This window comes from Artibeus jamaicensis, unplaced genomic scaffold (assembly GCF_021234435.1).
Source record: "Artibeus jamaicensis isolate MK-2021 breed Jamaican fruit bat unplaced genomic scaffold, CSHL_Jam_final contig_944, whole genome shotgun sequence".
Taxonomy (NCBI): Eukaryota; Metazoa; Chordata; class Mammalia; order Chiroptera; family Phyllostomidae; genus Artibeus; species Artibeus jamaicensis.
In genome coordinates, this window is record NW_026522020.1 from 890194 (window position 1) to 916689 (window position 26496).

Consider the following 26496-nt stretch of genomic DNA (forward strand, 5'->3'; position numbering starts at 1 on the left):
CAGCCGTCGTGCGCACAGGCCTCCCCCGCCTCTTACCTCCCCCTCCTTCCCTGGAACCGCGGGGAGGGGTGAAGGGGGAGGTGGTGGGTGAGCGGCTTTGCCGCGCTTTGGCTTATTTGCGTCAGCAGCCCCAGCAAAACAGCGGCGGGAACGCGCGCCCGGACTTCGCGCGCGCGCGCCCTTCCCCCACAGCAACGGCGCCGCTGAGACCCGGCAAACTTAGGCTGTGAATGACAGTGCTGCCGCGACTGCGCAGCGCCTGACTCACCAAGGCACTGCCGCTTTAAGCACGCTTGCCCATTGTTCGGATTGGAGCCAATGAGCGAGCACCCGCTCCCAGACCTCAGCCAATAGCATTTGGATAGGGGGGTCCGGGCACCGCCTACTAACCTATATTAAAGGTTCTGCCGCCGCGTGAGTTCCCCACTGGCTGCTCTGAAAAGCCATCTTTGCATTGTTCCCGTGTTTGCCTTTCAACTCGCTGCAGCCACCTCCGCCGCGCGCCTCCTAAGTCGCCGCGGACTCCGGCAGCATTTTCGCCAGAGTCCTCGAACTCTCGCTTTTTTTTTTTTTTTAATTCACTGCATAGGATCACCGGCGTGCCCACCATGTCAGACGCGGCCGTGGATACCAGCTCCGAGATCACCACCAAGGTGAGTTGGACGCCGCCCGCCCCTTCGGGGTCCGCGAGCTGTTGTCGCAGCAGTGGTGTTTGGCGCGCGGCGCCTGGACTTCGCTGAATTCGCTGTTGGTCTCCCCCGCGGGGAATCCGGCCTAGGCTCACAAGGCAGCCCACTCTTTGTGTATGTGCGGAATGGGGGACGGGAAGCGCCGCGGGCAAACGATGCCCGTCGTGGAGTGGGCCGGGCACCGTCGAAGGCAGGGGGAGGGCGGGTGCGGAGGTTTAGGGGCTCCGGGGAACACTGCTCCTAGGCTCTGGAAACTTGTTTGTGACTCGTCTGAACTGCGGCGGGAGGAGAGGGGCCCGGCTAGGGGGTCGTCGGCCCACGGGGCGCACGGAAATAACTTTGAAACTCCAGCGCGTTAGGAATCGGAAGTGTTGGGGGGGGCGTATGCGGGCCGGCTGCGGTAAGTGGCAGCTCCGCGGCGAGCGCCCGCCGGCAGCGTTGCTCTTTGTTTGGCACCGGGCTGCCCGGTTTCGCGCCTTGCGGTGGGTCCGAGGTTTATCTGCACGGAACGTTGATAAGGTGGTGTGGGCGGCGGGCGGGCCGGCCGCGACGTCGTTTGTCTCCGTGGAGGTGTGAAGGTCTCTGTCTCCCTAGGTACTTGGGAAGGCGGGGGTGGGCGTCCTTCCGGGGGCAGTGCGCCGGGAACAGCCGCCCTGCTTAAATAATTCACCAGCGAAGCCGTGCTTGGGCTTGGCTGAGGAGAAAGCCCACGCGCCAGAGGGGAGGAAACAGAAAGTGAAGGAGCGGCGCGCTGGGGCGACGATGGGCGCCCCCCGCGGCTGCCCGGGAGCACAGTGTGGTCGGCCCCTCCGGGGGCGACGCAGGCGAACAAAAGCAGCGACCGCGGCTGGCCGGTTGTGGGGTCGTGCCGGGGGTTGTCGGAGTTCTGTATTCGTTGCCGTCCTGTGTTTCGAGGTCGTGCGCGTTTCTGCGCGCTGCGTCTGTCTCTGCCCGCCTGGGAGCATCTCCGCCCTTGGCGGGAGCGCGACACTTTAAATCAGACCTGGAGACCAGGCGCTGTTTTTTTTTTTTTTTTAATCGTTCGGGCCTCGTCTGACTCTGACAGGCACGAGTCACCTTGGCGTCTCCTTAGCCCCAGTGCCCCTGGTTTCACCTCTGGCTCTTTCCCAGTGGTGACTACCCCGGCAAACCAGAGCTTTCGACCCGGCTGTCCAGAGAGGTTCCCACCGACACCCCCCCCCCCCCGTTTGGGCCCAGCAGGATATTGGTTTGGGTGGGAAGATCGGCCCTCCCCAGTTCAAGCATACGTCTCGCCTTCCTCCGAGGTGATTTTCCTCTAGGAGTAATAAATAGCCGCGTGGAGCGCTTCCCCGACGGCCTTGGGGTACGCTACCGAAAAAGCCCAGCGCAATTTGGGGCGGCCTCCCGCGGGACTTTGCCCGCCAAATACGGAGACGCAAGCGCGTTCTTACAGGCTTGCGGGACTGGGGGTGTCGTGGGGGCTTCCGTAGCCGGGAAAGACTGGCGCGCGTCTCTAATGATCGGTGTGGCCAACGTGGCCCGCGGGCTACGGGTCTCCTGGGTCAGGGGCGCACTCGGCGGCCCCAGGCCACGTGCTCCGCGCGCGCGGTGCGTGCGGAGGCCCGCGCAAAGCTCGCCGGGCGGGGGCCACGCGCCTGCGCGGTGCGACCTCCCCGCCCCCACCTGCTCCCTGGGGCTTCATGGCCGCCAGGGGGCGGGAGCGGGCGGCGCTGGGGTCGGCGGTAGGCGGGCTGGTACAAACCGGGCCGACAGGTGCCCCGAGGCTGTTTTCTGGTTGGCGCCTGGGGCCTCTCGTTACTTGACTGTTGGCGGCAGGCCCAGCCGCACCAGGTGGAAAAAGTTACGGGGCTTCAGGGCGCCCGCAGCGGCGCTGCCCTTTGGAATGCCAGCCCTGTGAGGTGTGCGGGAGGGAGATGAGGCATTTCGGGCGAGGGCATGCATTACCTGAGGCTGCACCTATTTTCAGGCATCGGTTTGTGGCCCCCCCCCCCCCCCCCCCCCCGAGACAGCTGTCAGATAACGGGGAGGCTGGGAACAGCTCCTGTTTTTTTCAAAGGCCCAAGCTTCTCTTTAGGCCCTAGACTGTCGTGGGTTTGGGCTGGAACTCGGCTGCGAGGACTCTGGCTTGTGAGGTGGCTTTCCCCAGTTCTGCCTCCCTCCCTCCCCTGGCTAGTCCGCCCACGGGAGTTCTCCCGCAGTGTCAGGGTCCTTCCTCCTTCGCCTTATTTATGGCACTTGTCTGCTGCCTTCCCAGAAGGACTTATGGGAGGCGGAGCTCCCTCTGGTTGGAAACAAGTCTGACGGGTGTGTGCGTGAGTGAAGTGTTCCCAGGCTTGTCTGCCCAGTCGGACGGGTTTGGGGCTGTGGTGCCACATGGCCTTTTTCTCTTAACGGCTGGGATATCAAACGATAACCTGACGACAGACACACTCCGTATCTGTGGCCTTTCCTTCCCCCAGTTCCACGTGTATTACGCAGCGCTTTGACTTGCTTGGAACATTTCAGTGAGCACTGAATATGTACCTGTAGTTCTGGGCCCTTCACCAGTCCTGGGTTGCTTAAAAGACTTACTGGTTCCTCCTTTCCTTTTGAAGGACTTAAAGGAGAAGAAGGAAGTAGTGGAGGAGGCAGAGAATGGAAGAGATGCACCTGCTAATGGCAACGCTGTGAGTGTCAACCTTGCTCATGGACCCCCCAGCTTCTCCTGGCTGAGAAGTTCTCTTCCCAGGATGACTTTGGGCTTAACTTAGGTCAGGGCTGGGGAGCAGACTGGGAGGTTTGTGTGTCTAGCTCTCCTGGTGGAGCTTCAGGAGTCTGAGGCTGGAGTAGAGCATCTGGCAGGGTTTGGTTGGGGCAAGGGGTGGGGGCAGGAGTGATGCTCTGTCCGTGGTAATAACCTGGTAATGTTTTCTGTCGAGGAGAATGAGGAAAATGGGGAGCAGGAGGCTGACAATGAGGTAGATGAAGAAGAGGAAGAAGGAGGGGAGGAGGAGGAAGAGGAGGAGGAAGGTGATGGTGAGTAGCCTTGTCTGTTCCCACTTGTGAAGGGTATCTGCCTGGTCTCTCCCACACAGGGCAGGGAGAGTTGGGGGATCCCGGGATGGGAGCCAACAGATCACCTGCAGCTAACAGGGCTTGTTCCTGTGGAGCCGGGACCTTCCTTGTTTGGGGCTAGCAATGTAAAGCTGTGCTGCATACACTGCCACTGGGGTGGGGAGCACCCACTGGTCTGTGGGCTTGGCCTCTAGGCAGCTGCTTGGGCCCCTGGGTCCCTCCCCCACCCAAAGGCAAGTGTCCACATGGGTGATGTGGGTTACCCCAGTTGTCCTTTTGTCAGGCAGCAGAGACTGATCCAGCAGCATGCCACCCTGGCAAATCTTGTCGCTGGGAGATTTCTCTAAGGAACTGCAGGCCCAGTTTTCCTGCTCCTTCTCCTCCAAGTTCTGGCTGCCATTGGGTGGGAGGGTGCCAGGACCCTTCCTGGTTGGCTGAGGATAGCAGGGTGGTTTACCTGGGGTCTGTCTGATTCTCCAGGTGAGGAAGAGGATGGAGATGAAGATGAGGAAGCTGAGGCAGCTACGGGCAAACGGGCAGCTGAAGATGATGAGGTGGGTTCTGGCTTGAGGGGCAGAGGTCTGGCTGGGGTCTGAGAGAGGCACTGAAGCTGGAGGGGGCTGACAGGAGTGCATTTTGGGTGCCGGGTATTTGAGTTTGCTAGATGCCCCGGGAGCTGCCAGGACTGAACTGGGGCTGAGGTAGTTGGCGGGTGAGCCCAGTGGGTTGGAGGGGCCTTGACAGTATTTTTCCTGCCCAGGATGATGATGTTGACACCAAGAAGCAGAAGACCGATGAGGATGACTAGACAGCAAAAAAGGAAAAGTTAAACTTAAAAAAGGCCGCCGTGACCTATTCACCCTCCACTTCCCGTCTCAGAATCTAAACGTGGTCACCTTCGAGTAGAGAGTCCCGCCCGCCCACCGCAGGCAGCGCCACCCGCAGATGACATGCGCTCTCCACACCCAACCAAAACCACAACGTGAATTTGCAACAGGGGAGGAAAAAACCAAAACTTCCAAGGCCCTGCTTTTTTTCTTAAAAGTACTTTAAAAAGGAAAATTTGTTTGTATTTTTTATTTACATTTTATATTTTTGTACATATTGTTAGGGGTCAGCCATTTTTAATGATCTCGGGATGACCAAACCAGCCTTTGGAGCGTTCTCTGTCCTACTTCCAACTTTACTTGTGGTGTGACCATGTTCATTATAATCTCAAAGGAGAAAAAAAACCTTGTAAAAAAAGCAAAAACAACAACAAAAAACAATCTTATTCCGAGCATTCCAGTAACTTTTTGTGTATGTACTTAGCTGTACTATAAGTAGTTGGTTTGTATGAGATGGTTAAAAAGGCCAAAGATAAAAGGTTGCTTTTTTTCCTTTTTTTGTCTATGAAGTTGCTGTTTATTTTTTTTGGCCTGTTTGATGTATGTGTGAAACAATGTTGTCCAACAATAAACCGGAATTTTATTTTGCTGAGTTGTTCTAACAAAGCTGCCTCAAGCCTGTTTTTTCTGTTTTGGTTTCTTGAAACTTGGGAAGAGGGCAGTGAGATGATGTGTGATGGTTGAACTCTTTCCCGGACAGGGACTGGGTTGAAAAGACACCAATTAGGGAAGAGATGGGTGTGCCCTTGGGCAGCAGGACCCAGGCCAGGGGACCTTAGAGTGAGGGGCCAACTGGGGAGCCACATGCCAGGTTGGTCTACTGTTGTATCAAGAACCTTTTCCTGAGATCACATCATTGAACGCCCACATCATTGAACGCCAAGTGAACCTGGGTGCCCTAGAAGGTGTCTACAGCCTCTGGCACTGGAGAAACAAGCCTGGTGTGTGGCTCCGCTCTCTGGATGCTGCCCCTCCTAATGGGCCAGTGGGCCTTCCCCCAGCAGGCCTCCCAAGATTAGCTCTCCACGGAAGAGTTAATGGAGTAGTGCCCCTGGTGGTGGTACGAGGCACTGTCCCATAGTAGTTACATTCCAGGGCAATGATGCAGCCTTGCTTGCCCTTACTGTCTAATCTCTAACCTGCTGGAGAAACAAGTACCTGGGTTAGTTTGGCAGTCCCCCTGCCCTTTGAGCATAGTTGGAGCTGATAGGTGGGCTGTTTTGACTAACTGAGTAAGTGGGACCTCAAGCTCTGGCCCTCGAGAGGTGATGGTTAGAACCCACTAAACTTGGGGGTCCACAGATGAGCTCTATTGGCAGAATCCTCAGTGTTCATCCATCATCTGGGAGGGCTAACAGCCCACCTGTGGTAGTTTGGGGAATGGGCTGGTTTCAAGGGGGAGTTTACAGGACCCACTGCAGGAGGGCTGAAAGGCGTGGATCCTGCTCCTTGTACCACTACCTGGGTGGCCGTGGGGGTCCCTTGTCTCCTGAATATCCTTAAATCTGGTGTCACTGTTCAAGTGAGATACATGGATACAAGTAAAGTGGGAGTGTGTGTGTGGGGGGGGTCAGACACTCAACCTGGAGCTGTGAATTTGAAGGGGTGGCTGTGGATAAAGAAGGGGGCAAGAAGCCATGTAAACTCCCTACCACCCTGTCCCCCAACACTGGCCATGTGGGGTTTCCTTTTCTCACCTCAGCTGACTGCAGGCCACAGACCAGGGAATCGGACAGAAGGGGAGGGCTTCCCTGAGGAGGCTCCCTTGGGGCTGAGACTGGAAGGGCCCCAAGGATGAAAGGAAGAGGGGAAAGGCCATGGGGAGGAGCCGGACTTGGGCAGGGCACGTGCTGGAGGGAGCAGAGGGCTCCAAGGGCACGTGTGGGCAAAGGGGTGGGCAAAAGGGTGGACGGGGCCAGGCACATTCTGTGGGCCAGTTACAGTGGTGGGATTAGGGGAAGCCAGGGAGGGATTTTAAGCAGGAAAACTCCCGGGAAAGCAGTGAAGTAATATCTGCAGAAGCCTGGGGAGGGGGGGCGGGGGCGGGGGCGGGAGGCGCTGGGTCGAAGGGAGATGCTGGGAGGGAGAGAAGCAGGCACATTTAAGACACCACATAGGATAAAGCATCAAGACTCAGGGATTGGTTAGATATTGGAGGCAATTCCCATGGAGGATACCCCAGGCTGTGGCCTGAGCCCTTGAGCACAAGAAGGAGCCGTTTACCATGGGTGGGGCTGGAAGAGAACGTCTGGAGCCTCATCCTGGTCTTGCTGCGTTTGTGGTAGACTGTAAGAGGCTGTTGTGTGCACAGGTCTGGAGGGCAGAAGAGAGGCCTCAGCTGCACCAGAGTAATGGAGGCCGAGGCGTGGATAAAGCGAGCCAGGGCGAGGGCCAGGCTGGGCACTGTCCCTCCCAGGAAATGAAGCCTGAGACCAGGACCCCCTCTTGTTCTACCTACACTGTGCCTCACCTCCCTCACTCACCAGCCACATCAGCCTGGGTTAGTTTGGATCCACAGCAAACCTGGGCCTCCCTTAGGGCCTTTGCACTTGATGTTCCTACCACAGGAATGTGTGACTCCAAGACTTCTCATGGCTTGCTCTGTGTTAGGTTTCAGGGCCAATGTTAACTTCCCATTTGCCTTTCCCAGGACCCCCTTCTAAGAAGCCCTTCCCCAGTGCTCACCCTCACCCCCAAAACAATTCTCACAATGTGAGCTTTTAGTTACCTGCTTGTGCGTGTTTTTGCCCGTCCCCCACTGAGGTCAGGGACCCTTCTTATTTACCATGTTTCCCTGCACATGCTAAGTATTCTGTCCATTCCATTCATTTGTTTGTTCATTCATTAGTTCACATATGTACTGATCGCTTTCTGTGCCAGACGCTGTTACAGGCTGCAGAGACACAGAAAAGAGCAAGAGAAACAAGGCCCCTTGTCCTTACCTGGCTGGTGGGACACCATGTGCAGCCCGATCCACCCGTCTTCACTTTTGTGGTTTCTGCCAGATGCCTGCATTCTGGGACGTTCTTGCCCTTCATAGAGTCTAAAGTTTAGCTGTCCTCACTGGGCTGCTCAGGCCCCAGGACACCTGTCCCCCATTGAGCTGTCCCCAAACTGCTGCCAGGGTCAGGGTTAGGTCAAGGCTTTGGTAGGAGAAACCCTCTGACCCTGTGTGCCCACCTTACACCCCTGCACAGGCTGGGCAGCTGGCTTCTTAGGGCAAGACTGGCCAGCTGCTCTGTGCTGCTGCCCAGGGCAGCACAGTCTTGCAGATGTTCCCAAGGCCCAGGGGGGATCCTGACACAGAAGGGTACTAGAAAGGCCACATAGCAGGCAATACCTGGAGCTGGGATCAGGTCTAACCCACCCTGCTCAGAACTATAATCCTCTCAGAAAAGAAGTGAGAAACAGCCCCATGCAGAACAGACAGGGTAGTTAATATGGGGCAAGTAGCTATATCTTGCTGAGCCCTAATCTTCCTTTGCACAATTAGAATAGCATGAGGCAAGAGTCAGGGCCTGGCACTGCCTCTTTTGGGATCCCGTGTCTGCACTGAGCTCCCTGCACCCTTTGTCCCAGCTATACCCCCTCATTCCACCAAAAGTTTGGCCTAAAACAGCCCTTGCTCCCTTCAGCAGAACCTCCTTTTCTCTAGTCCGGACCTGGCACACAGTTAACCACTGCCTGGGATCCTGTCCTCAAGGTCCAGGGTCGCCTCCATCCTCTTTACCCCCAAAGTCCCTTCCAGGTGCAAGGACGGGCACCTAAGGAGCCCAAGTTGGAAGATTTATGAGAGATGGGCGCCCTCTGGTGGCCATAGAGGAGCTGCAGGGAGCGCTCTTGGGTTCTGCTCAGTCCAGGAGTCTGTTGTGGGTCCCCGTCCAGGGTCAGCCTCAAGCCACCACTACCCCCCACAACAAGACCTTCCTCCCTCTCTATTTCTGGAACTGTAGTAGACATGACAGTCAGCAGTCATTTCCCAAGCCTTCCCTCTGGGAAGCTGATGGCCCAATCCAGGGACCCAGTCCTTTCCCTGGGACAGCCAAAGCCTCCCCAGAGCTGAGGCTAGGGTGGGCTCCACCGAGGTCACTGGCCATCCCTGGGTCTTGTCCCCAGGGCTCCTCTTACTTAGTGCCATTCAACTGCTGGGTGTGCACAGCGTCCTCCTTGGGCAGACCCACACCTCTTAGTCATCTCTGGACCCTGTCATGGGACTCCTCACAGTCCTGACATCAAATGGATCCCCATATTAGGTGGGTGGGCTTCTTAGTAATTTCCCGCTATGCTTTGGAGTCTGCAGAAATCACAAACATGGGCTTTTTTATTTTTATTAAAGACTTTATTATTTAGAGAGAGGGGCAGGGGGAGGGAGAGAAACATCAATGTGTGAGAGATATAGGGATCTGTTGCCTCTCGCTTGCCCCCAACTGGGGAGGCATGTGTCCTGACTGGGACTCAAACCAGTGACCTGTTGGTTCACAGGCCGGCGCTCAGTCCACTGAGCCACACCACCCAGAGCAAACACGGGCATTTTTTAGATGTGGCATTCCCAGTGGCTAGAGGCAAGGTCTTCCTCAGAAAGTGATTGGGTACCTCCTCCCAAATTCACAGCTGAGGTTCCAGAATTCTGTGCCACGCCATGCCATTTGGGCTTGAGGATCATGATGGTCATAACACCAGTATCATAAAGTGAAGTATCATAAAGAGCCTATTTTTGAGTGAATGTAAACCCTTCAAGAAACACTGGTTCTGACCTTAGCCTAATTGTACCAAATGAATTGTAGCTTGTTGCTGAATATCAGCCAATTAAAAGTTGGCAGACATCTGCAGGAAGAGATGATTTACATTCCAATCCTTACCCAGGGCTGGGCCCCGAGTAAATGATATGTATAGCCAACAACGTACCATGAAAGGAAATAAATGACCATCATCACCTTCTGTAATAACGTGAAACAGTAAAACAAAACCCCAAGTTCTCTACCTGGTTAGAACTGACTGATCACGTGCAGCACCATCACACAGGGGTGCCCTGTGTACCGTACAATACTCGGCATGCCGTTTAGCTCAAATGCACATGCATTAGCCCCAAATGAAAGTAATAGTTATAATACAAGTTAAAAATTCAAATGACAATAATTTTGCTTATCCTTGTATAATTGAGAAGAGCTACTTGGGGGATGATTTAAATAAATCAAGTCACTTAAAAAGCCATTCTAAGAAACCTAAGTAAATGTCTCTTTTCTCTGAATATATATATATATTTTTAAATATTTTTATTTTATTTATTTTTCGAGAGAGGGGAAGGGAAGGAGAAAGAGTGGGAGAGAAATATTAATGTATGGTTGCCTCTCGTGTGTTCCCTGCCAGGAACTGGCCTGCAACCCAGGCATGTGCCCTGACTGGGAATCGAACCGCGATACTCTGGTTCACAGGCCTGCGCTCAATCCACTGAGCCACGCCAGCCAGGGCTATTTCTTTTAATAAGTACAAGAATTCAAAAGTATTCTGTGGAACCAAGAGCTGCTGAGATTTTGGAAGTGGGTGGTCACTACCTGTTTGTTGCGGCCAGAGATGGTGTTTCTCACCCCCTGCGAGGCATATTTTAAAACTAAGGGCTCACTGGAGGTCCCTAAATGTTCTCTGTTCACTATATCCTTTGTGTCTCTGTAACTTGTTCAGTTGCTAATTATTTAGGCCAAAATAAATAACTAATAATTCCCTTCATTAACTAGTTAGGTCCAAGTGAGTATTTATGTTCTAACAGTGGCAGCTATGTTATTTTGGGGGGGGGGAGCCATCTAAATTGAGAGAAAAAGTATTTTTGTTTCATTTATATTCACAATGACCTCCTAATGGGGTGTGTGCCTGCTGGGCATAGAACAGCTCAAACCTTGGGATCCGATTGGACACTACCACCCTCATTTCCCATTCACACTGATGTTTGAAGAACACTTGCTTTTTATCACGAAGACCTTCAAACACCTGGTTTTCCAAAGATACCTCACCAAAAAGAATGTAGTGCATTCTACTGTTGTAACTGAGCCCTGGCTGGTGTGGCTCAGTGGATTGAGTGCTGGCCTGAGAAGCAAAGGGTCCCTGGTTCAATTCCCAGTCAGGGCACATGCCTGGGTTGCAGGCTAGGTCTCCAGTTGGGGGTGCACAAGGCAACCATACACTGATGTTTCTCTCCCGCTCTGTCTCCTTCCCTTCCCCTCTAAAAATAAATAAAATCCTTTAAAAAATTGAACTTTTTATAAAAAAGGTTTTATTTATCTTTAGAGGGGGAGAGGAGAGAAACATCAATGTATGGTTGCCTCTCGTGAGTCCCCCGCTGGGAACTGGCCTGCAACCCAGGCATGTGCCCTGACTGGGAATCGAACTGCGACTGTGTGGTTCACAGGCCCGTGCTTAATCCACTGAGCTACACCAGCCAGGGCCAAAAAATTGAACTATGTTGAGGTACTAGTTTAAGCAGTGTGACACAGCTGTCCCATATTGCTGTGTTTCCTTTGAAAACTGTAAGATCCCACAGCCTCCCTGTAAGTTCACTGCAGAGCCCTGGGCTGCCTTGATGTACAGTTTGGGAACCACATGTATTCTCCAGATCTCTGCTTCTCCCTCCACTCCATCCCACCCCACAGTTTATTCAAAGCCGTTCAGTTTCAGATAAAAGCACCAAAAAGAACTAAGCCAGAGGATGTCTTCACTCTGAGGACCATTTTGACAGGGCATTTTGAAAGCCACAAAACAATTACCAGGTCACTAAGACAGAAGCTCTAAAAATAACTTGACAATACAGAGGCCTTGATCAACAGAGATGCACCTTGGGGCTCTCTCTGGTTGTGAAGGACAAATCAGAAGGGAAGGAACTGTGGAGGGGGCAGTGGGGGACATGTTTAGAAAACGAAGTCACTATTGCATTGTGGGGCAGCTCATCCTTCTCCCCTTTCTGAAGTTCTCATTTCTCTCCCACACCTGGGCAGATGTTTCCATCCACGCCTCTCACCCAAGGCTGGGGGGTAAAGGATAGGAAGGACGTCACCTCCTTGTCCTGCTTCCTCCTCCTTATCCTCTCTGTCCTCACCACGCTGGAAGGGGCCTGCCTTTCCTATCATACCCTGAGTTCTTTGTGGCAAACTAGACAATCAAGTGTACGCACCTGGTTCGCGCTTTACAAAAAAATAATTTTTTAAATGTACTGATTTGCAGGAGTGGGGGGGGGAGATGGAGGGAGGGAGAGAGAGAGAGAGAGAGAGAGAGAGAGATCAGTCTGTTGTTCCACTTATTGACACATTTATTGGTTGATTCTTGTATGTGCCCTGATGGAGGACCGAACCTGCAACCTTGGTATATCAGAACAACACTCTAACCAGCTGAACTACCCAGCCGGGGCCTGGTTCTTGCTTTCTTGATAATTGTTTAAAAGATTTAAAACATCTTTTCTAGTAGAGCCTGGATTTCCAGGCTGTTGGCTTGCTGGGGACTGGTCAGCTCTGCTTTGGTGGTCAAAAGCTGAACGCTGACATCGTTCCATTTCTTCACCTGCTCACTCCAGACCGATGCTGCCTCTGCCCCGCCCTGTCCTCTGCGGAGCACTGGCTACTGTCTGAAATTATCTGCTTGCTGTCTCCTCTCATTAGAATCTAATGGTAGGACACTCATTTGTCTAGGAAATATCTCCTGTCCTTTGGCCTTGAGCCTTACTATTGTGGAAACCAAAAAACTTTTAATTGTTGGTATTTTGTAAAGGACAGTGAAGGCTACTTGTAGCTCAGAGGCAAGCTCCTAAAACAAGGATCCTTTAAATTTTTCTCTCTTACCTCAGACTTGAAAGCTCCACAAACATAACCACTTCTCTCCCAAATGGGCTTCCGCTGGCCATGGTTTTTAAAGCCTTCCAGCCCCTTCCAGGTGCTTCCTCAGGTTCTCCAGTCAACTTCTGGGAGAGCTTCCCTTCATTTTGTAATTTATTCTGTCACTTAGGAATAGGAGTCTCCACCACCTTAGAATGTCTACTCTTTCTAGAAACCTCTTAAGTAAACAAGCATTATAAAGGAATGGAAAGGGTTAAAAACAGCAACAAACCAACAGATAAAGGGCATTGTCAAAGAGACCACTAAATGTCATGTCTGAAAGACCAGGCTGAGGTCACAGGTTGTGTCCGATCAATTTTATGTTCTTGGAAAGCAAGTGCTGAAGCACTCGGGAACCGTGAGCTCTATCAGCCAGCCGGCCTCGGAGTGAAATAGAGTTGTGAGCCCGAAAAAAGTCTTTTTTCTCACCATGGAGCCAGGTTCATGGTCCAGAGAAAGGAGAGATGAAAGCAGTACCAAGTTAAAGACTGTAGGAATATTTTAATTCTTATGTTTCAATTCATTACATAATAATATCACAGTCTATTTTACAAGTTAAATGTATGAGAATGTATGAAATAGAAACGGTAGGAAAAGGCTAAACGTGGGTCAAGAACATGAATTTTCCAAAGCCAAGGGCCAGAGGAAGCTCTGTCTCCTGCAGGGCCCGAGGAGGAGGCAGGGAAGGTGACGGAGGAGCATTGGCTCCGGTGTGTCTACCCCGCGTTTACCCTGGGATAGAGTCCAGGCGGGCCCTCTGCCCTGGTCTGAGGTGGGGAGTTAAGTCTGGTCAACGAAGACGGCAGCTTGAGGGAAGAAAGCCATCTGGTTACCCACACAGAGCTGGTCCCCTGGTGGCCACAGATAGGTTTTGTCGTAGAGGGAATTAGGGGTGGAAATGTCAAAATAAATGTGTGGAGGAAAAAAGTAAACAGTTTCCTCCTTCCCCCCACAAAACCCAAATTCTTGAAATGCACATACATTCTTCTCTCAAACGTAGAACAGTCTCACTCTGGATGTGCTTACAAGAAGATCGTCGTCAAAAAACTTTGTCTCTATGATAACATTCCCACTATAAGTAAGAAGAGAAGGCAAGAGTGCTGTGTTAAGTGACAGATTTCATTTCCACCAAATGGTTTCAATCTGCGCCCATGGATATACACCCACCTAGAACCTTGGCTTGGAGACATTAAAATCTGTGTCTATAATGTGGTTAGAAGCCTAATATGACATTTAACTTATGTGACTACGTTTGTCTTCCTTGCATTCGGAAGTCAGAAGAGAGAGCACGTCTTAATCCTTGGTACACTTAAGGTCCTTAGTAGAGTGCTCTGCACACAGCGGTGCTTATAAAATATGACTAACTTTCTGATGAACATGAAAACCTGCAGACCACAGGGGTGGTATTTTTCCCTACCACACCACTGTTGTTCTCACTTTGGGTAATGGCACTCTGCTCTTCTTTTGGGGACCCACCCATCTCCTGTCCATGGGTCAGTCAAGTGGCCCCTGCCTCACCTGGCAAAGGGGTGCACAGGATGTCATATGGGCCAATCAGACTCTCTCCCCTAAGCAGGATTCTTCCCTATGGCTGCTCCTTGAGGAGACCATCCACAGACTCCTCCCACCTGCATCTTTCGAGCTGCCCAGAGCTCAGCCCTTTCAACTCTGGCATGTTAGCCAGGGTCAGTTTCTATGGCATGCAACCAAAGAACCCCAAATGATACGCGTGTATTGGGCAGAGTAGAATTTCATTTTTCCTGGTGGATATCTCAGTGTTTCCAAACCAAACCATTTCTGAACCGAGTTAAGGGCAAACAGAGGTACTGCCTTTGGGTTCTAAACACTAACATGACTTTGGTAACCTCAATGATGTTACTGTAGACTTACTGGTTTTAATATCTGAAAGAAATCAGGCCTGGCCAAGGAGTCAAATTACACTTAATAAAATATGAAAAATGCGTTCTACATACTACACCGTACTTTCCCAGAGTAATTAATAGCCAGCAGATATATTTTTGCTGGTAATTAATTTAAAAATAGGTAAATAAGGAATTCAAGATCTGAATGGTTTATAGAATATAAAACACTATTGTTATTAAAAATCTACTAAAGATTTATAAATAATCTCTACTTAGAAATTCAAAGTGGCTTTCATAAAGAACTGTTTAGAGAGATGATTGATTCAACATTACACAATGATCTGTGTGAATATGTCATTACTAGGCACTATTACTAAAAGTTTTGAAAGGCTAGCATCTTTTCCCAAGAGAAAATGGGTGGGCGGTTATTGACAGTATTTTTGGACAAACAACCAACTCATAATTCTTTGACCTAGAAGCACTGCTATTAAAATGGTAACCTAGTCTCTGAAAAACTGTAACCAAATATTACCCTCTAAAACAGAACAGGACTTTGCCAGATTCTGTTAAAGGCTGTTTAAACAAAGTATAGAGTACCAGAAGTTTGGTAATCAGGAAAGGAAGGAAATTAGCATGGATTTAATTCATTATATGCCAGTTTCCTTCCCTGTCATCTCACTTTATTCTCACTACACCTCTGTGAGAGAGAATGATTAATTCTATGTTTAGAAAGGAGAAAAATACAGCCCAGAGAGGTAAAGTAGATTGACTGAATTTACACAGCTAGTCAGGGTTAATCAGGAGTTTTAGTCTAAAGGCCTAATCTAAAGTTTTATATCCTTTCCATTCTATCACACTTTTTCGTATGACAAAAATCAGCCACCAGTAAACTCGGACACCCCAGGGTACTCTTTTACCCTCATTTTCAATGTAGGTTGCCTGCCTGCCTGCCTACTGAACGGGACCATGAGCTCCACCTGCCCAGAAGGCCTGCTTCTAGAAACACTCCCCAATTCCTGTGGCCTGCTCACTCACGTTAGCACGCTGGCGGGCATCATCTGGGACTCAGGCGCTGCCTCTATCAGGGACTGCCAGGTGTTTGTGGAATTAGGGATCACAAAGCCAAACTCGAAGAACCATTCTGAGGGAAGAAGCAGAAGCAGGTCAGTGGGCATCCCGGTCAGTGTCTCCAGGCTCCTCGGCCCCCTCCTTTAAAGTGAGCCTCTTTTTACCCCAAGAACCACCAATGAAGCCACCAGAAACCTCCCAGGGCAGAGGCATGAAAAAGGCTCTGAGCCACACCAGACGCCTGTTCCCTGTGCTCCGGGGTCTAGCAGACGAGGGCCAGTGGGCTCATAGAGTATACGCTAAGTTTTCTGAGAAGGCTGGATATAAATGATAAACAAATACGGAACAGGCCTTTTCACTTGGAATTTGAGCTCTAGGACACACATGTGCCTTTTTACACTTAACGGTGAAAACTCAGTGCTGAGTGGTCTTGCCACTCAAATCTGGAGAACATGGAGAGCACTGTACCAGGCCCTGATCAGCAGCTTCCTGTGACCATGTCACAGTACCACGTCAGTGACAAAGCAGGCACTAACCTCAGGACCATAGTGTCAGAAACCTTTTTTTAGGCTCAAAGCCCCTGCTAGTGACAACTCTGTTCTCACTGGGGTCCCCAATCTTGCAGGATGTAGGAATCCTATCACAAACAGAGCTGCAAAATGAATGTTGTCACAACAGTGCTTTAGAGTTCACTGGTCTTGCCTTTTGTCCCTGTCACCCTAGCCTGGATTTCAGGCATGGAATACCTTCTAGGCATTGCCCTTTGAAGTAAACTTTTTGTTCCAGGCGGAATTTTTCCATTTGCTCTGCTGAAGAGAAGTTCAATTCTCGAGATACTGCCTTGCACTTGAGAATTTTCTTGGGAACACGGGCTGGTAAAGAAAAAGAAATATTGAAGCCAGTCTAAACGAAAAACCACATGACTGTGGTGCTTCAAGTTTCTGGAAGCTGATTTAGAGAACCCATTATCTATGTTAAATTTTAGAGAATGCCTTAGTAACAGAACTACACTTTTTAATTAAAGAAGTTCCCACCTGGTCAAGTGTACGTGACTGCAAGATCTTCAAGGAACATCAGCTTTAGTGCATTTGAGGGCCTTACCTAGCTACTCTCATCAGGAAAGGGGCTGAATGGGCACTTGCCCTCTATGCTGTTGTATTGGTTTTAACCCCTTAGTTTTTCTTTTATTTTGGGGAGATAAACATGCAAATTTTATTTTGGAAAAAAAGTTGAGATCTTTGTATCTTTGCATATATTCTACTGCTAAAATTTTAACAAAAGTGGGTTTGGGAAAGTGGGAGACAGAAACTTAAGAAACAAGAAATCTTAGGAACACACGTGGATTAAAGTGCTGTGCTGCCAGGGTGCACCCTCTTAGTAGGTCTGTATTAACCGGCCTCCCTGACACTTTGGCCCTGCCCCCCCAAACATCACAGCCCTGGGCAGACACAGGGCTGGAGGGTACCTTCATGTTCCACTCCAGGGATGGACAGGTCTTCTGTTCCTTGCCAAAGTATCTTCCCTGTCTCAGCATCCCGAAGGTTCATCCAATTTCTGATCAGATATGTTGAGGAAAGTAAGACACTGAAAGCGACTCCTACTTTGTCCTTCACCTAACTACAAGTGCCATGTAAGCAAATAAGAATGTAGGAGAGTCCCTAAGACATTGTAGGAAGAAGCACAAAACCAAGAGGAGATATTTTTATCTACAACATAAGAACCCAAGGCTTGTACACATCTAGAAAGAGGTAGAAAATGAACAGTGCAAATTTAAATTTTCCAACAGAATATGACCAGTTAAGATAAAAGACCTAAAGCAATAGGTATGAGAAGCATCCCAGAAAACGATTCAGGCCGATCACTGTACAGCGAAGAGCACAGTTGATAAGTTTTACTTGCAAGTCCAGAGCTCTCAAGTAGCTTTTCAGTGGCCTGCTCTTAACTATGAGAAGATAGCCAAGGATCTCAAGGAGCTCAAGAAAGCATTTACTATGACAGACAGACCCAAACAAAGAGAAAAAAGCAACATAAAGGATAAAAAGAGACTATAGAGGAAGATACAATTTTTTTTAAAAAAAGCATTAAGGCCCTGGCTGGTGTAGCTCAGTGGATTGAGCGCGGGCCTGCGAATCACATGATCGCGGTTCGATTCCCAGTCAGGGTACATGCATGGGGTTGCAGGCCGGTTCCCTGCAGGCCAGTTCCCAGCAGGGGAGGCACAAAAGGCAACCATACATTGATGTTTCTCTCCCTCTCTCCTTCCCCCCCCTTCCCCTCTAAAGATAAATAAATAATAAAAAAATTTAAAAAAAAATAAAAAAAGCATTAAAAACAAACAATCAAAACAACCACAGACAACATAACCCTTATAGACACTAAAAATTATATACAACCCTGGCTGGTGTGGCTCAGTGGATTAAGCACAGGCCTGCTACCAAAGGGTTCAATTCCCAGTCTAGGGCACATGCCTGGGTTGCAGGCCAGGTCCCTAGTAGGGGGCGTGTGAGAAGCAACCACACATTGATGTTTCTCTCCCTCTCTTCCCCTCTGTCTAAAAATAAAATAAATAAAATCCTTTAAAAAATATAAATTAAAAAATTTATATAAATTAAAATATAAATTAAAAAATATAAATTAAAAAATTTATATACAATTGGATTTTGTATAATATTGGTGATTTTCTCGGACTCAAGATTACAACTTTTGAGGCTGGTCAATTGTAATTTCTTTCAGTCAGTAAACACCTTCTAATATAAGTAATTATATTTTCTAGCTTCTGTATTGTTCAGCATACAATAAACAAATCAACAATACCAATTAAAAAAGAATGCTCAGAGAACAAAAAAGAAGTCTAGAAAATACATCTTTTAATAGCAGAACCAAACAACTCAAAGCAAAGGTTGGAAAAGTCTAAGAGGTTGACATCTAACTAATAGAAGTTTGAGAAGGAACAGAAAAAACTAAAGAGAAGAAGTCATCAATGAATTAATTCAAGAAAACTTCCCAGATTAAAAGGGTTGAAGTGTCCAAGTCACATTGTTGTGAACTTGCAGAATGTCAAGGTTAAAAAGAAGCTTCCAGAGAGAAAACAAATTGTCACATAAACAGTCAAAATCAGAATGGGAAAAAAAATTTAGAATGAAACCGATTTTTCAACAGGAACTCTGAAGGACAGAAAAAAATGGAGCAGTGCTTTGGAAATTCTTAGGGAAATGATTCCCTCCCCAAAAAGTAACTTTCTCAAGAAACCAACAATAATATGCTCCTTCAAAAAACAACGAGGAATAGGCCAGAAGGGAGAGAAAGACAGAACAACTGAGGACCAGGAAAAAAAAAAAAAAGACAGGGACCACCAAGGAAGGGGATTACATTAGATTTAGAAAACAAGGGACCTACAACAAGAGACAGGTGATGGTGTCCCTGGAGTGACGGGAAGGAGAGACCCCAGAGTTCACAGCTCTTTAGCAGGCCCGGAGGGTGACTGGGGGTCCAGACACAAGCAGGTCAGAATGCTGAGGGATTTTCTCTTAAGAAGATGAAATTCATAGAATGTATTTATATGGAAAGTAGAATTATACAATTAGGGGAGATGTGGGGATTATGGTACATTAGTGAGAAGTATAGAAAACCTAAGCAAATGAATAAAAAAACAAGACAATTATTAACATCAGGGACAAAACAAGCAAAGGAGGCACTGGAAGTGAGCAGCAATCACAGTAGACTGCATGGCTTCACCGCAGACGGGGTGGACAGAGGCACAGTGACAGAAACACAGACTACGGAGCCAGTGCAACCGTCCCGGGAGGCTAGGGGGAGAAGAGTGTGCATGTGTGGTCAGGTGTAAAGTGTAGAGAAAGAATAAAACTACTTTTCATAGTGGCAGGTCAATAAATAATGCCTAAAATAAAAACATTAAGACAGAGTCAGAGTGTGCTATTAAGAAATATCAAGGCAAGTGCTAGTAAATCAGCTAGAAAGAACAGAAAAATAATTTGCTCTGAGGAGTAGAAAACAGGAGTGGGAGGCATGTTCTTCATCAGAAACTGGGTAGAAAAATGTACACACCCAACTTTGATAAAAATATAGATTAAACTGAAAAAGACCCAAGTTTTATTTATTTTTTAAAAACAATGGACAAACCATTAAAGGAAAAGAAAAGTAATATTAACTATGCATGGAAGCTTAGTATTAAAGATGGTTAACATTTGTGAAAAGATTGAGCTTCAGATAAATAGTGGATGTAGCTTACATCTTCCTTCCTTCTTTTTTTCCTTTTTCTTGCTATCTGGCAAACAAACCCTCTTCTCAACCAGTACCCTGCGGCTTCCATTCCCCAATGGGAGGCCTCCATTCCCCAATGGGAGGCAGTGACTGCTTTGCACTATAGCAGCTAGAAGATCCAGAACCTTCTTTCCTGGTCATGGTACAGCTGGAGGCAAGCACATGACCTAGGCTTGGACACCTGTGTGCCTAGTTCTGGGCCCCCAAAACCATAGTCACACAGGACTTGAAAAGTTAGCGGTTCTTCGGGGTGGGCAGCAGAGAGTGCCACCCCAACCTTTCCCGCAGTGTGGCCATGGCTGCGGGCCCTTGTCCTCCACTGCTGGTCAGTTTTCAAAGCTCCAGGAGAGCCTTTGAGCCTTTCCCATTGTTTGGGTAGCTTGCAGTGGAGAACTATGAACAACACAGTTTTTTATAATCATTATGTATGCAATGGTACTGCACTTAACCCTCTGGAAAGATTCTTTCTGCCTTTGGCTGCTATGTGAGAAAAGTCGCAGAAGATAACCAAAGGTTATCCAGTAGAGTGCCTCCAGTGTGATGGTACACTAGCTTCCTGTGCCCTCAACCTGCTTGTGTGCCCCTGTGCAAACCTCCCACTGCGCTGAAGTCGCACTGGCTGTGCTGCTTCCAGCCCGGTTTGTGCAATCCTCACACACCCTCCTTCCGTGCTCATTGTGTTGCCAGGTACTGCTGCTCTTCTGCATCTCGGGGCTTTTCTCTCCTCTGCTTCATATTCCTAAACTCTGCTTAAAAACAAACAAACAAAAAACCGCCTAAATTCTAAAGCAAGTCAAAAGTATACATACTTGCTTAGGTCATGTCTTACAATTCTAATGACTACAAATATTCTTACCCATCCTGGGGTCTCCGTGTTAAGAGAAAGGTTCCCTAACTGGAGAAATAAAACAACAGATACTGCTGCTTTAGCAAGGCCACTCTGAGCTCAGATCTAAACAGAATGCCTTAGACATTTAAGCCCAAGCTTTTCGGAAGACACAATATTCATTCAACCTCCTCGGTGCATGCTTTTCATTCTCTCTACAGATGTCTTTAATGTACTAAAGACATTAAGACAGAGTCAGAGTGTGCTCTTGTCAGAGTGTACAGAGTCACACTCTGACTCTGTACTTAATGTACAGCCACAATGGACACCAAACTTTCTTAAACAAAACTAAAATTACTTCTGAAGTTCCAGGCTCACATTCAAGTGGGGCATTCTAGCAAAACTACTGTGATAAAAGCCTTGGAGAAGGGGCTCCCCTCACAAAGCAACGGCTGGATCAGACACAGTAGCTTCCAAAAAAGCATTACTGCCACTTGTCTGGGTCAAAGAGAAAAGCCTTAATAAATAATTCAGAATTAGAGAAATAAAAACACAGTTCCATCCAACGATGATGGGACAGAGGCTACTTAGAGCCCATCCAAGTTCTGTAATTTTAGGGGTGAAAAGGAGTGTGCTCTGTGGTAGAAATGCAGCCATTTGGGAACAACTTTGTAAATCACAAAAATACAAATCCATGACAGCCTATGAGTAAAAATAAATAAAAATTACTAAGGTAGGTGTCTTAAAATAATAAAAGCTGGTTCTCTAGAGAGGAGGCATATTTGGCTAAAAATGTTAGAAATGAAAGGCAAGCTTCGATGGCTGGTCATTATATGGCTGAAAACATTTCTGTTTTAACAACTTTTTGAAAACCAGATTTTTCAGAGGAAGAGTCTGAATTTCAAGACTCAAAGGTCAAGTCACTTCCAATCTTGAGAGAGGAGAGGATTAGGTGGACAAGCTTTAAGGACGGGGGCTGGAGGACTATTTATAAATACCACCTTCTGGGTCAGCCAGGTCTTACAGGACCAGATTACCTGGCGTTCATCACCCAGACTGCCTGACACCCAATTGATCAGCATCTTGGACCAACCAGGAATGCAGAACTGATCAGCCTCAAGGATGTGACACTACTATGAGAATTAGCAACTTTCCTTTCTTCTCAGAACACTTCTGGATTTTTGCCTAATTGTGTTTCCAAACTCTAAGGCCCTTGAATAAATCTTTGTTGTTTCTTTCTTTTTTTTAATTTTTTTAATTGATTATGCTGTTACAGTTGTTCTATTCCCTCTTTCATTCCCCTCCACCCTACCCCCCATCCCCCCCTTTAGTTTATGACCATGTGTCTCAAGTCATTTAGAATCTATATTTCCCATGCTATTCTTGCCCCCCCATCTATTTTCTATCTACTGTCTATGTTACTTATTTTCTGTCTCTTCCCCCCCCTCTTTTCCTCCTCCCACTCCCTTGTTGCTAACCCTCCTTGAGATCTTCATTCCTATGTTTCCACTCCTGATCTAGCTGTCCTTTTAGTTTGCTTTCGTTTTAGGTGTGGTTGTTAATAACTGTGAGTTTGTTGTCCTTTCACTGTTCATGTTTCTTTAACTTCTTTTTCTTAGATAAGTCCCTTTAACATTTCATATAATAAGGGCTTGGCGATGATGAACTCCTTGAATTTGATCTTATCTGAGAAGCACTTTATCTGTTCTTCCATTCTAAATGAAAGTTTTGCTGGACAGAGCAATCTTGGTTGTAGGTCTTTGGATTTCATGACTTGGAATACCTCTTTCCAGCCCCTTCTTGCCGGTAAGGTCTCTTTTGAGAAATCAGCTGACAGTCTGATGGGAACTCCTTTGTAGGTGACTGTCCCCTTATCTCTTGCTGCTTCTAGGATTCTCTCCTTCACTTGAATCTTGGCTAATATAATTATGATGTGCCTTGGTGTGTTCCTTCTTGGGTCCAACTTCTTTGGGACTCTCTGAGCTTCCTGGATTTCCTGGAAGTCTATTTCCTTTGCCAGATTGGGGAAATTCTCCTTTATTATTTGTTCAAATAAGTTTTCCACTGGTGGCTGTGCCTTTCCCCCTTCTGGTACCCCTATAATTCGGATGTTGGAGCGTTTAAAGATGTCCTGGAGGTTCCTAAGACTCTCATTTCTTTGAATTCTTGCTTCTTGACTCTTTTCTGTTTGGCCATTATTTGCTTTCTTCTGGTCCACTCCATTGATTTGAGTCCCAGTTTCCTTTTCATTGCTATTGGTGCCCTGTGCAATTCCATTCATTTCAATTAGTTTCACCTTCATATATTTGTCCAATTTGTCGGTATAATCAACCAGTTCTGTGAGGATCCTGATGACCAGTGTTTTAAACTGTGCGTCTGAGAGTTTTGCTATTTCTTCATTGCTTAGATCTATAGGTTCTGGGGCTTTGAGATCTTCCTGCGCCATTTTTGGTCTGTTCGTGCCCTTTAAGTGTGAGAAGCGCGCCTTGGACTCCCAGGTCGCTGGGTTGTGATGCTATATGTGGGGGCGTGGTCAGAGCGGGGAAATGGCGACCCCCTCTGCTGTTTCTCACAGCTGGGTGAGAAGCAGTGCCTTAGGTGGTTCCCCTGGGCCGGGCCACTCAGAGTCGCTGGGTTATGACGCTGTATGTGGGGGCGTGGTCAGAGCGGGGAAATGGTGGCGCCCTCCACTGCTGCTTGCTGCGGGACCCGCCGGCCCCCGGTCCAACTGCCCACTCCCTTGCCTGTCCACCCGTGCACAAATGCGCGACCACAGTCAACACGCAGCACCGCTCCTCCGCTGTCTCCCCGGCGGTCGCTCGCCTGGTCGCTCGCTCAGTCACTCACTAGGTCCAACCCTAGTGAGTTGGACCGGATTCCGCGCGCCTGAGTCCGTCTGACCGAGTTTTCCTGTGCAACCCCGCTTCACCAGCCGCTGGTTTGCCCCTTACTGGTCAGGCTGAAGAATTTGTTGTTAACAGACTTCCGAAAAGTTCAATTTTCCGTGTTCTGGCTGTGTTTTCTGTTGCTAATATTAAGTTGTCTCTAAACTTGGTTGTGTGAGAAGGCACGGCACATCCACCTACGCCTGCATCTTGGCGGAAGTCCCCTGTTGTTTATTTCTTAAAAAACAATGAAAACCTCCCTTGTGAGTTATGCACAGGACAAGTACAAAGGAATGCTTCCTCACTAAAGGGCACCTGGGCTCAGAGGAGGGCTGTCCTTGGTAGCCTCTTATTTGCAACCAGGCAGACAAAAGAAGCACTTTCAGATGTAAAAGTAAGACCATCTTAAAAATAAGCTTCGGAACTAAAACCATAAACTTCAGAGCAAAATCAATAGTTTGTAGGGTCAAGCCTTAAGAAAAATTAAGAAAGGAAATGAAGATAAACACTTTGGAAGAATGGGACGCTTGGCTCACCATGCAAGGTTACAAAAGTCCTCTTACATTTTAAAGAATACATGTGGCCCAGTATGGGTTAGGTTCAGCTCAGGGCAGGGGCTGACCTGAGGCAGAGAAGGCATGGTGGAGGTGGTGATGGTGGAGTGGGTAGGGAAGGCTTGGGGCTTGGAAGAAACCAGTTAGATGAATGGGGTATTAGGGAAATTTCTTAGAGAGATATCAATGCAGGAACTGGGATAAAGGATTTAAAATATTTTTTAAGAACCATCTAGATGCATTTTGGAAATGAGTACACAGGCTCTTGGAGTCTTAATTAATTTTAAATGGAAATGACCAACACTGATATTTATATATTGAACAGAACAGATTCACTGTGCATGCCAGTACCTCACTGGCTAGTTGAGGGAGGAGGGAAGAGAGAGGAATATTAGGGGAGGGCAAGAGTCAGTAGAGACAGGGAAGAGGGAAGACAAAGATGGGAAGGAGGAAGGCAAACAGAACACACACAAATAGGGGGACAGAAAGACACAAGAGAGGGAGTAAAAGGAAAAAAAGTTACTCAGAAAAAAGAGGCAAACAGAACCAAGAGACAGAGCCGGAGCAGAAGGGAACAAAAAGGAAGAGCTCAGGAAGTTTAGAGATGAGAATCCAGTTTTTCCTACTTTAACACTGGACATGAGTTGTGTTGATTACTGGCTTTCATAGAATGTTTTAGAACTGATGGACAGAGGAGGAAGGCTGTGTACAACTGTTAAGCTCCTCTGAAAATGTTAACTGGCTGATTCATAGTTCCCTGTAATTTATCATGGAAACTGTGGGAATTTTAAGAATGAAAGAGGTACTAACTGTACTGCACACTTAAATGAGCTGGTTATGTGAAGTGCTTAGAACAGTGCCTGGGTATTGAGCAAGCAGTGTGTTAGCTGTTACTATTACGGTTAATTCTTTATCATCTTTCTATCAGCCTCCTGATGGTTTTCCTTTCTTTTATTCTTGCCTCCTCCTCCAACCCATTCTCCTCACAGAAGAAAGCGGTTTCTTAAAACTGTAAATTAGATGTCAAAGCCCATTTCCCTTTGTATTTAAAAAACAGTTCTTTCCACAGTTCATAAGGCCCTTGTCTCAATGTTCTAGCCACAACGGACTCTTTTCTCCTTCTCCATCACACTAGTCTTTTCTGCCTGAGACACCAGCCCAAGAGCTCTTGCTCTCCACACCCTCAGGTCCTGGCCTGTGGCGCCTTCTCAGGGACTCCTGGGACTACTCAGTCTGCAGTGGTCCCTGCATGCAGATCTGCCTGACTCCTAAGAAAATCACTAGAAAACAATGGCTTTTCCCCCTCCTATTGGCACTTGCCATTAAGCTAGATCTCTTAAGGTACCAATCTTTTTGAATTAGTGTTTTTGGATTCTTTGGACAGAAGTAGAGTGGCTGGGTCATAATTTCTCTTTTATATGGTTGATACAGTAGTCTCCCAATTAATTTCTCCCTTTCAATCTCTAATCTTGTTTCACAAAGGGTGGTTTGATGATCTTGTTAAAAATGTTTCTAAGGCCTCATCTCAGATCTATTTAATCAGAATCTCTCTAGGGGCCCAGGAATGTTCGTTTTGAAAAGCAATTCTTTTTTCCCCCTCTTCCCTTAATCCTCACCTGAGGACATGCTTATTGATTTTAGAAAGCGGGGAAGAGAGGGAGAGAAAGATCGATCAGTTGCCAGCTATACATGCTCAGACCAGAGACCAAGCTTTCAACCCAGGCATGTGTGCCGAAAGGGAATTGAACCCCTGACCTTCTGGTTTACAGGGCGATGTTCCAACCGACTGATCCACACTGGCCAGGGATTATGCAGTTTTTTTAAACACAGGGACAGAATTACCAGGCCACATATTTGTATCTCCTGGCTAAAGCAGACTGTATAATTCTACCTCCCTAAACTAATCAACAGTTAAAAATCAGCTTCTACTTGCCAGATGGCCTCTCTCCAATTCCTATTTCCGGTCTGATTTTCTCGTACTGCTCCCCATAACACTTCCCTTTATTCTGAACTCTCATAGTGCTTCTAGCAGGCATTTTGTGCATTAGTCACTGCCTTCCTAATTTGATTCTGGGTGTCTTGAGGGCAGAGGTTGCAGTTAACTTCCTCTCATGAAGTTGACTGCAAAAGCAGGGAAATCTGTGGCTGTGAGATCCTGGCATTTGGTCACATCAATCAGTAACTTTTCCACTGTACTGAAAGTACTTTGCAAAGATTTTTCCTTTGGGTGATATGGCTAAGAAGGATGAACAATTATTAGAAATTATTAGGTTTAGGGTAGTCTATCTAAGGATAGTCAATATTAGTTTTATAGGGTGTATTTTCTTAGGAAGAATTTTCATTTTAGAATTGTCTGAATGAAGGCAAAAAAGGGACTAATTTTTTAATCAGTGTTTTATTTTTATTTTACACTGTAAAGTTCAAACTAATTTATCTCTTTTTCATGGCACTTATTAACAGGTATTACAGCAGTGATTTTCAAGCAGTATGCCACAACAATTTTTAAAACATGCAACACCTGACTATTTAGTTCA

The 26496-nt window shown here is 47.7% G+C and overlaps 2 protein-coding genes across 5 annotated transcripts in view; one reads left to right on the forward strand and one right to left on the reverse strand.

Annotated features, from left to right (window-relative positions):
- Positions 1-405: 405 nt before the first annotated feature.
- Positions 406-5239, forward strand: PTMA (prothymosin alpha). Of its 2 annotated transcripts, none has more exons than XM_037152202.2 (5): positions 406-653; positions 3287-3358; positions 3611-3707; positions 4227-4300; positions 4507-5239. In XM_037152202.2, exons 1-5 carry the CDS (start codon positions 609-611, stop codon positions 4552-4554), a joined length of 336 nt encoding a protein of 111 aa, XP_037008097.1. In that variant the 5' UTR covers positions 406-608; the 3' UTR covers positions 4555-5239. The 2 variants fall into 2 exon arrangements, with proteins under 2 accessions (XP_037008097.1, XP_037008098.1); XM_037152203.2 differs by having other exon boundaries at positions 407-653; positions 3614-3707.
- A 7733-nt stretch (positions 5240-12972) lies between these two features.
- The window catches only part of PDE6D (phosphodiesterase 6D), a 43514-nt gene continuing 29990 nt past the window's right edge, over positions 12973-26496 (reverse strand). Inside the window, exons 3-7 of one of the 3 annotated variants that reach the window (XM_053655181.1) lie at positions 20357-20443; positions 16882-16970; positions 16163-16288; positions 15384-15489; positions 12973-13558 (exon numbers count right to left, since the gene is read on the reverse strand). In XM_053655181.1, the coding sequence (XP_053511156.1) occupies positions 13477-13558; positions 15384-15489; positions 16163-16288; positions 16882-16970; positions 20357-20373 (420 nt within the window). In that variant the 5' untranslated portion in view covers positions 20374-20443 and the 3' untranslated portion in view covers positions 12973-13476. Of the gene's footprint in view, positions 13559-15383; positions 15490-16162; positions 16289-16881; positions 16971-20356; positions 20701-26496 lie in introns of those variants that run through there. The other 2 variants (XM_037152214.2, XM_037152213.2) reach the window with 2 other exon arrangements.